This window comes from Oncorhynchus kisutch, linkage group LG15 (assembly GCF_002021735.2).
Source record: "Oncorhynchus kisutch isolate 150728-3 linkage group LG15, Okis_V2, whole genome shotgun sequence".
Taxonomy (NCBI): Eukaryota; Metazoa; Chordata; class Actinopteri; order Salmoniformes; family Salmonidae; genus Oncorhynchus; species Oncorhynchus kisutch.
The window spans coordinates 49,138,821-49,153,042 of NC_034188.2; the positions used below are offsets into that span (position 1 = coordinate 49,138,821).

At 42.4% G+C, this 14,222-nt stretch overlaps 1 protein-coding gene across 1 annotated transcript in view; it reads left to right on the plus strand.

Moving 5' to 3' along the window:
* Positions 1–315: 315 nt before the first annotated feature.
* The window catches only part of LOC109905378 (out at first protein homolog), a 31,395-nt gene continuing 17,488 nt past the window's right edge, over positions 316–14,222 (plus strand). The window contains exon 1 of the mRNA XM_020502712.2: positions 316–1,137. Within this exon, the coding sequence (XP_020358301.1) occupies positions 907–1,137 (231 nt within the window). The 5' untranslated portion in view covers positions 316–906. The remainder of the gene's footprint in view (positions 1,138–14,222) is intronic.

The window sequence follows — 14,222 nt, forward strand, 5'->3', positions numbered from 1 at the left end:
AAAAGAATACAGACTATTTTGATTAGGTGAATTAAAATCCATAATCATATTTACACAAAAAAAATTACACAAACTATTATAGCAACTGCAGTAGGTTTATCTTCTTGTTCACTAGTGGCAACAATGCTTCATAATAACAAAAAACGGTATTATAAAAATTACCTTCTCTTGTGGCCTATACCATACCATATGCTATAATTATTGTGCAAACTTGGATTTTCTTGTTGGATCACAACCAAATCATCACATCCCCTTGTGTTACATTTCGAGGGTGCTGTGCCTTTAAGAGTTTGCAACGCTCGTTGAATTCACAGCGCCGTCGCTGAAAGTTTTGAGGCAATGCAAGTAGAATACTCTGCTGTAGTTTGGATACCGAAGGAAGTGACGGGACTGAATGGGAGAAAAAAAAATAAAAATAATATGAGGATAAAAACAGAAAGCAGAATACGAAGCAACGTGCTGTGTGTACGATCAAGAGAGAGAGAGAGGGATACTACATCTCGCATGATTCTGATATGCATTGAAGTCGTGCGGGTCAAAGTTTTTTTTAGTTGTTACAAAGTAACGTTAGCTGTGAAATGAAAAGCAGAGATTGAATTCTTGATCGAGGTGGGTTTACCTACCTAACGTTACTGTATGCGTTTGACAATTCACCCGAGTCGCGTTAATGTTTGTACACAATCAAATCAATCACGGCATGAATTATAGCGTAAAGCATGGAAGACGAACAACTGGTTGGATTTCATATATATATATATTTTTTTACAAAGAATAGATTGCAAAGGGGCTGCTGTTGAAACTGAAATGCTAATAAATAATTATATGTTAATATTGAATAGAGACGGTTGGATTTCTCCTGGACTTTAGTATTTCTCCTCTGTCAAGTTCAGTTCTGCGTCTTCTGGAATGTTTGGGAGTTGTTTTCCACCGGTTTCAGCTCGAATAAATACATTTCTCTGGGCACTAATATTCTTAACAACGTTCGGACTTTGTTCAGAGCTGAAAGTTCGTGTTCGTTTAGCTGATGGACAAATCACAGAGGAAGTTCTAGAAGCAGACAGTGAAAAAGACTCCATCACACTTGAGTTCAAACAGGAAGATGGAACTCTCATAACGTTTGTCGCTGACTTCAAACAGGTGAGCGGTACCAAATGTGTTTTGCCCCACACCCTCATTGTTTTGTGTTGGGTTATTGCCCAATGACCACCTATGTTGCCAGCCTGATCGGCGGTAACGCAGATGTTGAATGCAGACTATTACACCTCCATGTAACTAATTTAGAAAACAGTACACCATAGCTTAATCGTGTTAGTCTAGCCTGTGTCATTTCAGTGCTGATGAGTTGACTCCCTGGCCATGGGCCCTCCTCTTCTCATGCTGGTAAATTCCTCAACATGCATGAGTGGATAATGTGAGGTGGCACAACAAACTGAATATTGAATTAGACTCTCACTTGTAAGGATCGGTTTAGGAATGCTATTCTTACTGTTTTGCAATACAACTCAACAATGTATTTTACTCTGAGCCTGCTCAGTCCTATCAACACGGAAGGGCCTAGTCTGAGAGCAAGGGCATCCATCTACTCCAGTGGTTCACAAACTTGGTTGTGCCAGGGACCGGAAAGATATGGTCCTTCTTTCTTGCAGGACCAGTTACATTAAACAAATGGCTACATTAAAACTAGCACAAAATAAGCGACTAAGCCTAAACCAGTGTCCGCTAACCATAAGGGACCCGTCAGCAATATCTCCAGGACTGGTGCTGTTTCATGGGCCAGAGGTTGAGAAACACTGATCTACTCACTGCTTCAGTGTGACATGTGAACCAGAAAACATGCAGCCTGTTCTCCGGGTGCCTCTGGTCACTGTGCACTACTCTCAGACACAGACCAAAGGCATGCGTCTGTGATTGTTGCAGTCCCACAGAAACTGACAGCCTGGCAAGAAGTGAAGGGGGAGATTTTCTAGGATTAAGTGGGCATGTCTGACCTTTTTGATCTGTGGTTTGGTTCGCAAATCAAATGGGAAATTTTGTGATTAAAAGAGGCCGGCACGTTGCCAAATCGGTGATGACACATCTGAGCACATCACACCATGGTGGTGAAGCCTGTTTAGCCAAATTAGCTACAGGCACAGGGCTCTTTCCTCTTGGTTTCTGCTCTGTTTGATCAGTTCCACTTGGAGGCCTGCCTCTCCATTCCGTTTACATGTGGTTCTCATTCAACTCTCTATCTCAAGTATTTATGGGAAGAATTTACTGCTCGGATCCGCATCTGGACAGGAAAGCTCTTAAACAGGGCATATCAAACAATGGGTAGCAGTAAATGGACAGAGTAGATCTATATGAATGGATTTGTTGCTGTAATGAGTTTGTTCACGGGACCAGCCAGCTAGGTGTGTAGATGCTGTTTTTATCAGTCATAGCCTCATGCCAAAATCCCCATGAGTTGGCATGGGTTGTGGGAACAGGAGTCCTGTAATCTATGGGATCAGTACAACTATGAGAATTGGAATGAGTCATTCCGTGATAAGAAGAGGGGGGATGAACTGAAAATTTTACACGAACATGGACACGTGGCGAAATGATATGGCTACCTAACAAACCACACCTCAATCTGTAGGAATGGATTATTCTTATTCCCCATTTGCATGAAAACAGCTGGAACGTGTGTATTAATTTACCATGTTCAAGCAAGCACTTGACCCCAAAATGTAGCCCCTGATTCCCCAAAGTTTAATTTGACTAAAAAGGGAGATGCAATTGCCAAAGTCTCTATACTAAAATCAAAAGACCACTGCTTTACGTTGAACTCCAATGTTGTGGCACATTCAGAATTGCCCAGACGTAGCAGTTACGATAACAGAACTAGAGCCATCATAACATTGCTTTTGCCAACCTGATAAGGTAATGATTACATTAAAACAAGTAGGGCAGGGTACCCCAACCGAATTTGGCCCGCTGGTGTTTTATTTCTATATATAAGGAGTGTGTGTGTGTGTGTGTGTTTGTTTGTTTGTTTGTTGTTGGACTGTAAAAACACCAGCAAATCAGCATTAAAAGTTATTTTAATTTTGGAAATCTGTTCCAAATTATTCCCACTCATAATAGAGAGAAACAGTATATGATCGTGTACAAATGTAAGCAAGGTTTGAAATATTGATTTAGTTAATTATTATATCAGTTTGGGCTTCTTGCGGTCAATTTGCAGTTGACAAATGATTTGTAATTATGTTCCGCCCCCCTGACCATCCTCTCAAAAAAAACTATCCTAATTCTTGTATTTTTTAGTCTCTAGTCTAAGATGACCTAATATGAAAACAAGTGTACTGTTACCTTGACTGAAAAGCGAAACCTCCCCAGAGTTTCACTTCAGGGCACAACCTCACTCTGAGTATACCCTGTCCCCTCAAAACAGCTTTAATTTGTCGGGGCATGGACTCTACAAGGTGTTGAAAACGTTCCACAGGGATGCTGGCCCATGTTGACTCCAATGCTTCCCACAGTTGTCAAGTTGGCTGGATGTCCTTTTGGTGGTGGACCACTCTTGACATGGGGAAATACCCAGCAGGGTTGCAGTTCTTGACACAAACTGGTGCACCTGGCACCTACTATCATACCCCTTTCAAAGGTACTTAAATATCTTGCCCATTCGCACTCTGAATGGAACACATACGCAATCCATGTCTCAAGACTTATAAATCCTTCTTTAACCTGTCTCCTCCACTTCACCTACACTGATTGTAGTGGATTTAAGGGATCATATCTTTCACCTAGACTGACCAGGTGAACCCATCATGGAAAGAGCAGGTATTCTTAATTTTTTTGTATCCTCAGTGTATATAGGGAAAACACCAGGAGACAACAAACATACTATTTACACAAGGGAACATAATATTATTTACAGTACAGTTAAATTAGATCTTTAGATAGAGGATACAATATGTTTGTTTTTTTTAAGCTGAACTTTGCTTTTTGCCGGAGTAACCTCTGGTGGCAGAGCATTCCACGATGACATGGCTCTATACATAACTGAGCAACGCATTAAATCTCTATTTTTGGTTTGGGTACTGTAACGAAACCATAGTGGCTTGTGTGGTGGGGTATGTACTCTTACACACACACACACACACACACTAAAGTATACCCTGGTTCGAATCCAGGCTGTATCACATCCAACTGTGATTGGGAGTCCCATAGGGTGGCGCACAATTGGCCCAGCGTCGTCCGGGTTTGGCCGGGGTAGGCCTAGGCCGCCATTGTAAATAAGAATTTGTTCTTAACTGACTTGTCTAGTTAAAGGTTACACACACACACTGACCAAAAAGTTATTTTGTTAGAGTTACGTATGTCCCCATTACCAGTAAAACATAATCAAAACCTATTTCTTTCACTTACTTGCTGTGCTGTTTCGTCGTTCACTCGTTTCATTCTCAACCAGGATTTCATCATGCATGTCAAGCAGTGAAGTTTCAGCTCTCTCTGTCCGTGGCTTCTCTTCCTCAGTGCACTCTGTCACTGTCCGTTTCCATATTGTTCAGCTGTGTATGTAACATTTCACGTAAACCCTGTTTCTTGTCTGCCTCGAGGTAGCGGTCCTTGTACATAGCATCGAGCATGGTGGCGACACAGTAAAGAGAGAATGCCACCGAATCGCTTGTTCACAGCCTGTGTTGGCAGTTTTGTTGAGCAGGCATTTCAATGCCATGACCGAGAGTATCACGTATTCTGCAGGCGCAGTTGATGAGCTTATTTCTCAAGTCAGTTGTTCGAGTGGAGCTAGCTAGTGTGTGTGCAAGTTTCAAACATGTTCTCAAGTGCCATTGAAATGGCAGCAGTGGTATGATAACCAGCATATTCATGAGCATGCAAAACGACTTTCCTCAGTACGAAATCCTCAACGACACACTGTGCTATCGGACTTGGCATGCTCGTGGGCTGATATTTTACTGGTCCAAATGTCAGTCGTGAAGCTAATAGCAGTGATGCTATTACTGTGTGACTTCGGTAGGGCAACATTTGAAAAATAGCGCACTTGGTAGTATGTACCGGCGCTCGACCAATCAGTGAAAGCCAACATTACCCACAACCGAGAACGGTTGATTGTCAAGGGCAATGATTTCCATTATCTTGGCGTTAATGGATTTAGCCTTTTTGAGTTCTCACTGAAATGTTCTTACTCTTTTGAATGCCTGCTCGACTTGTTGACTGCTCGATCCACACAGCAGACATTGTGGGCTAGGTTAGGAATGCTGTGTTGCACGTGTAGTGCAACGTTTTACGTGGCGTCATTACATCATGTACCTGTACACTACCATTCAAAAGTATCGGGTCACTTAGAAATGTCCTTGTTTTTGAAAGAAAAGCACTTTTGTCCATTATTAAATAACATCAAATTGACCACAAATACAGTGTAGACATTGTTAATATGTTAAATTACTATTGCAGCTGGAAACGGCTGATTTAATGGAATATCTACATAGGCGTGCAGAGGCCCATTATCAGCAACCATCTGTTGTCTATGGCGTCATTAAATTTGAAGACTTATTTTATCATATCAATTCTCTTGCATGATTTTTATTTTTTATTTTTTTTATTTCACCTTTATTTAACCAGGTAGGCTAGTTGAGAACAAGTTCTCATTTGCAACTGCGACCTGGCCAAGATAAAGCATAGCAGTGTGAGCATACAACAAAGAGTTACACATGGAGTAAACAATTAACAAGTCAATAACACAGTAGAAAACGAAGGGGGGGTCTATATACAATGTGTGCAAAAGGCATGAGGAGGTAGGCAAATAATTACAATTTTGCAGATTAACACTGGAGTGATAAAAGATCAGATGGTCATGTACAGGTAGAGATATTGGTGTGCAGAAGAGCAGAAAAGTAAATAAATAGAAACAGTACGGGGATGAGGTAGGTGAAAAGGGTGGGCTATTTACCAATAGACTATGTACAGCTGCAGCGATCGGTTAGCTGCTCAGATAGCTGATGTTTGAAGTTGGTGAGGGAGATAAAAGTCTCCAACTTCAGCGATTTTTGCAATTCGTTCCAGTCACAGGCAGCAGAGTACTGGAACGAAAGGCGGCCAAATGAGGTGTTGACTTTAGGGATGGTCAGTGAGATACACCTGCTGGAGCGCGTGCTACGGATGGGTGTTGCCATCGTGACCAGTGAGCTGAGATAAGGCGGAGCTTTACCTAGCATAGACTTGTAGATGACCTGGAGCCAGTGGGTCTGGCGACGAATATGTAGCGAGGGCCAGCCGACTAGAGCATACAAGTCGCAGTGGTGGGTAGTATAAGGTGCTTTAGTGACAAAACGGATGGCACTGTGATAGACTGCATCCAGTTTGCTGAGTAGAGTGTTGGAAGCCATTTTGTAGATGACATCGCCGAAGTCGAGGATCAGTAGGATAGTCAGTTTTACTAGGGTAAGCTTGGCGGCTTGAGTGAAGGAGGCTTTGTTGCGGAATAGAAAGCCGACTCTTGATTTGATTTTCGATTGGAGATGTTTGATATGAGTCTGGAAGGAGAGTTTGCAGTCTAGCCAGACACCTAGGTACTTATAGACGTCCACATATTCTAGGTCGGAACCATCCAGGGTGGTGATGCTAGTCGGGCATGCAGGTGCAGGCAGCGACCGGTTGAAAAGCATGCATTTGGTCTTACTAGCGTTTAAGAGCAGTTGGAGGCCACGGAAGGAGTGTTGTATGGCATTGAAGCTTGTTTGGAGGTTAGATAGCACAGTGTCCAAAGACGGGCCGAAAGTATATAGAATGGTGTCGTCTGCGTAGAGGTGGATCAGGGAATCGCCCGCAGCAAGAGCAACATCATTGATATACACAGAGAAAAGAGTCGGCCCGAGAATTGAACCCTGTGGCACCCCCATAGAGACTGCCAGAGGACCGGACAGCATGCCCTCCGATTTGACACACTGAACTCTGTCTGCAAAGTAATTGGTGAACCAGGCAAGGCAGTCATCCGAAAAACCGAGGCTACTGAGTCTGCCGATAAGAATATGGTGATTGACAGAGTCGAAAGCCTTGGCGAGGTCGATGAAGACGGCTGCACAGTACTGTCTTTTATCGATGGCGGTTATGATGTCGTTTAGTACCTTGAGTGTGGCTGAGGTGCACCCATGACCGGCTCGGAAACCAGATTGCACAGCGGAGAAGGTACGGTGGGATTCGAGATGGTCAGTGACCTGTTTGTTGACTTGGCTTTCGAAGACCTTAGATAGGCAGGGCAGGATGGATATAGGTCTGTAACAGTTTGGGTCCAGGGTGTCTCCCCCTTTGAAGAGGGGGATGACTGCGGCAGCTTTCCAATCCTTGGGGATCTCAGACGAGATGAAAGAGAGGTTGAACAGGCTGGTAATAGGGGTTGCGACAATGGTGGCAGATAGTTTCAGAAATAGAGGGTCCAGATTGTCAAGCCCAGCTGATTTGTACGGGTCCAGGTTTTGCAGCTCTTTCAGAACATCTGCTATCTGGATTTGGGTAAAGGAGAACCTGGAGAGGCTTGGGCGAGGAGCTGCGGGGGGGGCGGAGCTGTTGGCCGAGGTTGAAGTAGCCAGGCGGAAGGCATGGCCAGCCGTTGAGAAATGCTTATTGAAGTTTTCGATAATCATGGATTTATCAGTGGTGACCGTGTTACCTAGCCTCAGTGCAGTGGGCAGCTGGGAGGAGGTGCTCTTGTTCTCCATGGACTTCACAGACTTCACAGATTAAACTAATCATGTAAATGTAATTAACTAGGAAGTTGGGACACTAAGGAAAATCTTGAGATTATAAAGTTATAATTTTCCTAATATAACTTCAGATATTTAACATCTGATCAATTAGTCTTCTAATTAATGAATTATTCTTTACCTCATGTTAGTTTCATTCCAAACATTGTAAATGGTTGGTTATCTGCACGAGCCCCAGGCTTTACTATGAGTTATCTATACATAAATTGTCTTAATCATTTATTTACTAACTAAGAAATAACAAAAATGCATAAACACAGTAGATATGGTTACAATGAAATGATAGGGGAGGTTCCCGAGTGGACTAAGCTGATATGACGGCTTGGCGGACAAAGGGTGTGGACTGAGAAGGGCGGGAAAGACACTCACAATACAGTTGATAATTATATTAATTGAAATGCTAATCCTTTGCACTTGAACGATCACTCATTCGGGAATAATTGCAATCAATCAATATATTTACGCACCAGTCTGTCATCGTGGTCTCTGTTGGAATCGTCAGTCCCTTCTGTTGGAAAGTTCATCCGAGCGTCTCTCTCTGCTTCCCTGAAGTCTTTCGTGGTTAGAATGGATACTTCAGAGTACCATTCAGAAATGTTCTTATAGATTAGATGTTTCGGCGTTTGTCGGTCTTCGCATCCCAGGTTGATATCATTTCCAGCTGCAGACTAGTAATTAATATCTAAGATTTGCTCTTATTCTGTCGGGATAAGATTTCCAGCCGTGTAGCCAATGCTCCACGTGGTATGGTTAGGAATTCAACAACCTTCGCTTAAACTGAGGTTTTTGTGGTCTAAACTCAACTTGTGTCCATCGAGGTACGCGTGGTCTGAAGAGGATTTCTTCAGGAGGGTTTTTTATTCGTAACAGTAGAAAAGGGCTGTTCCATGACGCTAGATCTTGTCTGTGCTCACGGGGGTGGGCCCGATGACTTAGTTAACTTTAAGGAATACAATTCTTTAACATTAAATGTTTTGCATCATATTACATCATTTCACAAATAGTTTCATTTTTATTCATTCATTTTATACAGGAATTAGATGCAAACACCCTAATTGAGAAATGTACATATTCAGAGATAGTCATCTGTGTTTCCTGCCCTCTCTGAGGTCACCAAATGAAACACACTCGTCATACCCTTACATTTAGGAGTTCGCCATGTGAAATCGTTTGTTCTCTCTGTCTCTTTCTGCATGGCCCGGGGGAGAGGGTCTCCTCCAGGAATTTACGACCTGAGATAAGTGTGTGTGTGTGTGTGTGTGTGAGAGAATACCCCAAAAGGACCACGTCATGACACATCACTCCTGTGTTCCAATGGCACGTTGTAAACTATTCCAAGTTTATAATTTTAAAAGGCTAATTGATCATTAGAAAACCCTTTTGCAATTGTTAGTACAGCTGAAAACGGTTGTGAGGATTTTAAAGAAGCAATAAAACTGGCCTTTAGACGAATTGAGTATCTGGAGCATCAGCATTTGTGGGTTTGATTACAGGCTCAAAATGGCCACCAGAAACAAATACCTTTCTTCTGAAACTCATCGGTCTATTCTTGTTCTGAGAAATGAAGGTTATTCCATGTGAGAAATTGCCAAGAAACTGAAGATCTCATACAACGCTGTGTACTACTCCCTTCACAGAACAGCGCAAACTGGCTCTAACCAGAATAAAAAGAGGAGTGGGAGGTCCCGGTGCACAACTGAGCAAGATGACAAGTACATTAGGATGTCTAGTTTGAGAAACAGACGCCTCACAAGTCCTCAACTGGCAGCTTCATTAAATAGTACCTGCAAAACGCCAGTCTCAACGTCAACAGTGAAGAGGCGACTCCGGGAGGCTGGCCTTCTAGGCAGAGTTCCTCTGTGCAGTGTCTGTGTTCTTTTGCCCATTTTAATATTTTATTTTTATTGGCCAGTCTGAGAAATGGCTTTTTCTTTGCAACTATTTAATACATTTTAGAATAAGGCTGTAACGTAATAAAATGTGGATAAAGACGAGGGTCTGAATACATTCGAAATGCATTGTATGTGTGACCGATACTATAATTGCTGCTTATTTGTCTCACACATACACACTGGTTGAGATGAGCAACAGATGTTGGGAATATACCTGACACACTATCACTTTAAATGTATTATGCCCCTGTACCAACAATGCCACGGTCGTGTGAACGGGAACATTAGCTCTCTCTTAAGTCTTTTATCGGTGTTCATAAATGTATTGTGTTTCACAACTCCCTCAGCCCTCCGGCTGTCTTATGTCTAGATATTCTCTCTTCAAAGAAAAGGTCATTATGAATACGCCCAAACAGTAAGCAACTCTTGGGATGAATTGATTTATTTCTATCACACACCCACTTGTTTGTAAAGAGCAGCGAGCACGGCGGTTAGCCTTTTATGAGCAGACTCCCATTGTGATATATCTCTGACCCGTATGGCGGCTGCCCATCCCTTTTTATATCCTTTCATAGCCATCGCATATCTCCCAGTAACCTTGGACAAGTAGTTGGAAACTTGAACAATAACTTGGACCCCGTTGCAGCACAATTACCAATGCACCTTTTTTTGTTTCCATCTTTTCATTATTATCTGGGTGGCTTGCACGTTATTCGGTTGCTCGTGTGGGAATTCTTTGAAATTTCTCTCAGCATTTCCTTGTGAACGTTGAAGTGGGGTTCGGTGTGCAATGCGTCCGATGTCGACTCATTTACCAGATCTTATGCTCTACTGAGGCCATCCCACTTTGTCACTTGCACAAACTTGTCAGCCTTTTTTTTAACGGGCAAGCAGTGTCACCTTTTCCAGGAAATGTTATTGTTTTAGGAGTGGATGCCATACAAGGTTAGAGCTCTTCATCCGCAGGGGCCATCCAGTGAATCCATCCACTGCAGTTGTTTAAGGCCCCACTACTGCACTGCATATGGGAAGGATATGGACTCCAACTCCCACCATGTATTCATCCCTGTGTGGAAGATCTGCTCCACAGATAAGAAATGGGTAGTTGCTCAATACACAGGACCTGCAGGGCATTTCCTCAGAATATCTTTTAAGTTTAGCAGACAGTCAGCATGCACACTAAAGAGGGAGGTGTGGAAGAAGAATGGTGTCTAGTTTCTTTCTCTTAAGACAAGCTTCTTTCTGACAGTAGCCTTGTTTTGGTGTGGCAAAATAATTTGGGCTACATTGTTATTCTAGGCCAAGTTTGCTGTTTTGGCAATTTTTAGCCTGCTGTTTTCAGAGCCTGTTCCCATTTTAGTTTTTTTTTGTTGCTGTAGCCAACTCACTCCTGTGGTTGTTGGCTACACAGCACGAACAGAGCCTTTCTCCCATACTCATTGTCCTCCACTCCGGGCTGTTCTCCCTGAGGACTGCCTCCTGGCCTCGTCCACTAGCGGATGTCTTTATTCTGCTCTGGGTCGCCAGGCAGATGTTGGGCTTTGAACACTGCTAATAATAAAAAAGGTCTCCTGTCGTTCCCACAGTCAGAGACAGGCAGGAGGGGAAAGGGCAGGCACAGTAACGCCAAATACCTTTTGAACTTTTCGCAATCAAATGCTCCACAACACTAGACTATTTTTTTTAATTGGATTTTTATGACTATGGATCTGGTTTCTGCTTGTTTTAGCCCATCTATATTCCCTTTTTGGACTGCAGCTCAACAAGGAAAGCAAGGCACCTTGTAGAATCAACACTAAGAGATACGTTCTATCGGATATGGCCAATTTTCTATGTAATTTTCTATGTATGTAAAGTTTTAACTTTCTGGCTAACTGGTTTTCAATTGAAAGGATGGCAAGGCTGTTCAACCTGTCTTGGCACATTGTAGATCTTTTAGTTATTGAAAAAAAAAAATCAGCTTACTGAAGGAACGTTCGCCTCCAGCAACTGTTACAGGCATTGTACAGAAGAGTCGCAGCGCACACCTCTCCAAAAATGCTCTGTAGCTGCAGCTTGTGGATGGCTGAAAAAAGTGGCACCATATCGTCTTTAATATCGCACTTCATTTTCAAATCCAAATGTGAGGTCTTTGGTGTACTTGTTTCTCAATTTATGGCAAGATAACCACATTTTCTGTTACTTACATTTATGAAAATGACTGAATTGGTGTAAACTCCTCGCATATAGCTTCAATCGTGTGGAACCGCATGTCCAAATGACTGACTGAACTATCCAGAGCCACAAAACACTTGTGAAATCCAGTGTCTGACTTCTGTTCATTTGCTATGTCATCTTCAGTCTCATCAGGGAAACTCCTCTGCTCCTCTACACCAACTAAGTGTGCCAATCAGTGCACTGACATTTTAAAACATTAGATAACAAATGGGCTTGGACTCCTAGGAAATGAAAGGCAAATTTTCTGAATGTCAAATGAGAAGACATGTCTGTTCATTTTTAGATCAATGCAACACACTCATTTTGTCAGGGATGTTGCTGAATGTTGGGTAAAATGCATAATTCTATATAATTATGTGGTCATATTTCTGCTTTTAGCAGATGGGCTTATTTTCTCATGTTTTCTCATAGCACTTGGCACATTTTAATTTAAAGCACAAATATGTAGTTTTGGTAAAAAGCTGAAGGATGTAAATGTAACCACTCAAATTCATAAACAGCTATGGCTGCAAGGACAGACCATACATGATGTCATTTTATAACTTTAAATTCTTTTATTATTATTATTTTATTTTTTACAAATATTGGAGTCAATCAATCTTATATTTTGGGCTCTGATGGGGTTTCATGAGGAATAAGTCTTATTTCAATAATCAATGGGTATAAATCATTAATTCAAATGGATGTACCAATCAGATTGCATTTTTATTACAGATTCTCCTGACTAGTGTACAAAACAAACTTCAGTTTAGGGGTATATTTAAACATGAAAATGCTTGAATAAAAATGACAAGCCGTACAGTTGTTACAGTCCTATGACACAGATGTGTCAATGAGTTATCTTTGTCATTTTAATTGTCAATCTTTTAGGTTTGGGCAGCTGTGGATACCACCAGTTGCAGTCTCTGACGTGCAAGGGAAGTAGAGTGGGCCAACAGGAAGGGTTACACACACTCCTCCCTCATTAGCATTCCTGTTTGCGTCCCAAATGGCACCCTATTCCCTACATAGTGCCCTGTGGGCCCTGGTCGGGGTACCATTTAGGACACAGGTCCTATCGATCGATTAGCTCTTTGGCCCTAGCCCCTTAGCTGTTCGAATCTGGACAACTAAATCAGCTGGAGCTTCCATCATATTTTTTCCACCTTACAGATCAAGTCAAAGGGTTAGGGCCAGAGGTAAATGGTAGGGAGAGAATTGGAGCCGACTATCTATGCAAATTTATTTGAGGTGGCCAGTAGCTTGTGCTCAGTCACCATGTGCTGCTAAAGAACAAGGTATTTTCATAATGCACTGATTTAAAAAAACATAACCAACTCACTTGCCAGATTTTTTAAGTAGGATCTATCTTTTGATCGCTTAGGTTTCAATACACTCTCGCATGGTGCGTTGCTCTTGACATGGCTTATTTGCATTCTGTCATCATATGAGCAGGGGTACTGCCTTTTAGCCATTTTCTGACACCGCCCATCATTGGTTGCACATTTTCTCACTTATCCTGTAACCTAATGTCTGTCTTCTCGAGTGCACAGTGTTGCTGTGGCAGTTAGGCCTGGGACTGGGAGGGTGCCAACCTAGTGTGGCTTGGCACAGAGCTTCTATTGCAGCCCAAAGTTAGGACTACTCCATGATCCTACTGGTGCTGTTGTATTTATAGAACAGAGGGTGTCCATCTTATTTGTTTTTAACAAATTCTAGCCATTTTACCGGGTTAGTGAAACCACCCCAAAAATGCCATAAATGGTTTTAAAATAAAGTGCAAAAAAACCCATTTTTCTTTTACAAGAAAACAACACTTCCGTTTTTTCCTTTTATGAAGTTCACACACAGTAGGTCTCCAGCATACTTTATAGCAGGATGTTAAATGTAACACATAGATGTTACCCAGTCTTAACACCCGCCATAACACAATGCTGGGGTTGGAGAAGCCTTGGTTGCATTACCATGTCCTCCCCTTGTACTACCCCCCCCTGCTGCTCTCTGCCTGGGTTCCTCCCCTATGATGTTGGTTTCAGAGGAGAAGAGCAGTGCTGCTTTCCTGTAATTACCCTGAGTGTGCCAGGAGCAGTCCCTCCGCGGGCTGTCTGGTTCTCAGCGGACTGTGTGTGTGTGAGAGACACGTCAGGGAAGGGAGAGTTGATGAATGGGGGAGACAGGTCTGTGGCTTTGCTGTCCTCGGCTGGAACTTCTCTTTATGGCCTTGGGGCTGCAGCCAGATCTCTCGTTCGGTTGCCAACAGCAACAAAGTCGTGGTAAACCTTCCTTCCAACATCTTCATTTTTCTACTTTGTTCACATGAAGAGTATAATGAGATGATTCATCTTTTGAAGTTATGGGGGTTATAGTTTATTAAGAAGAACTC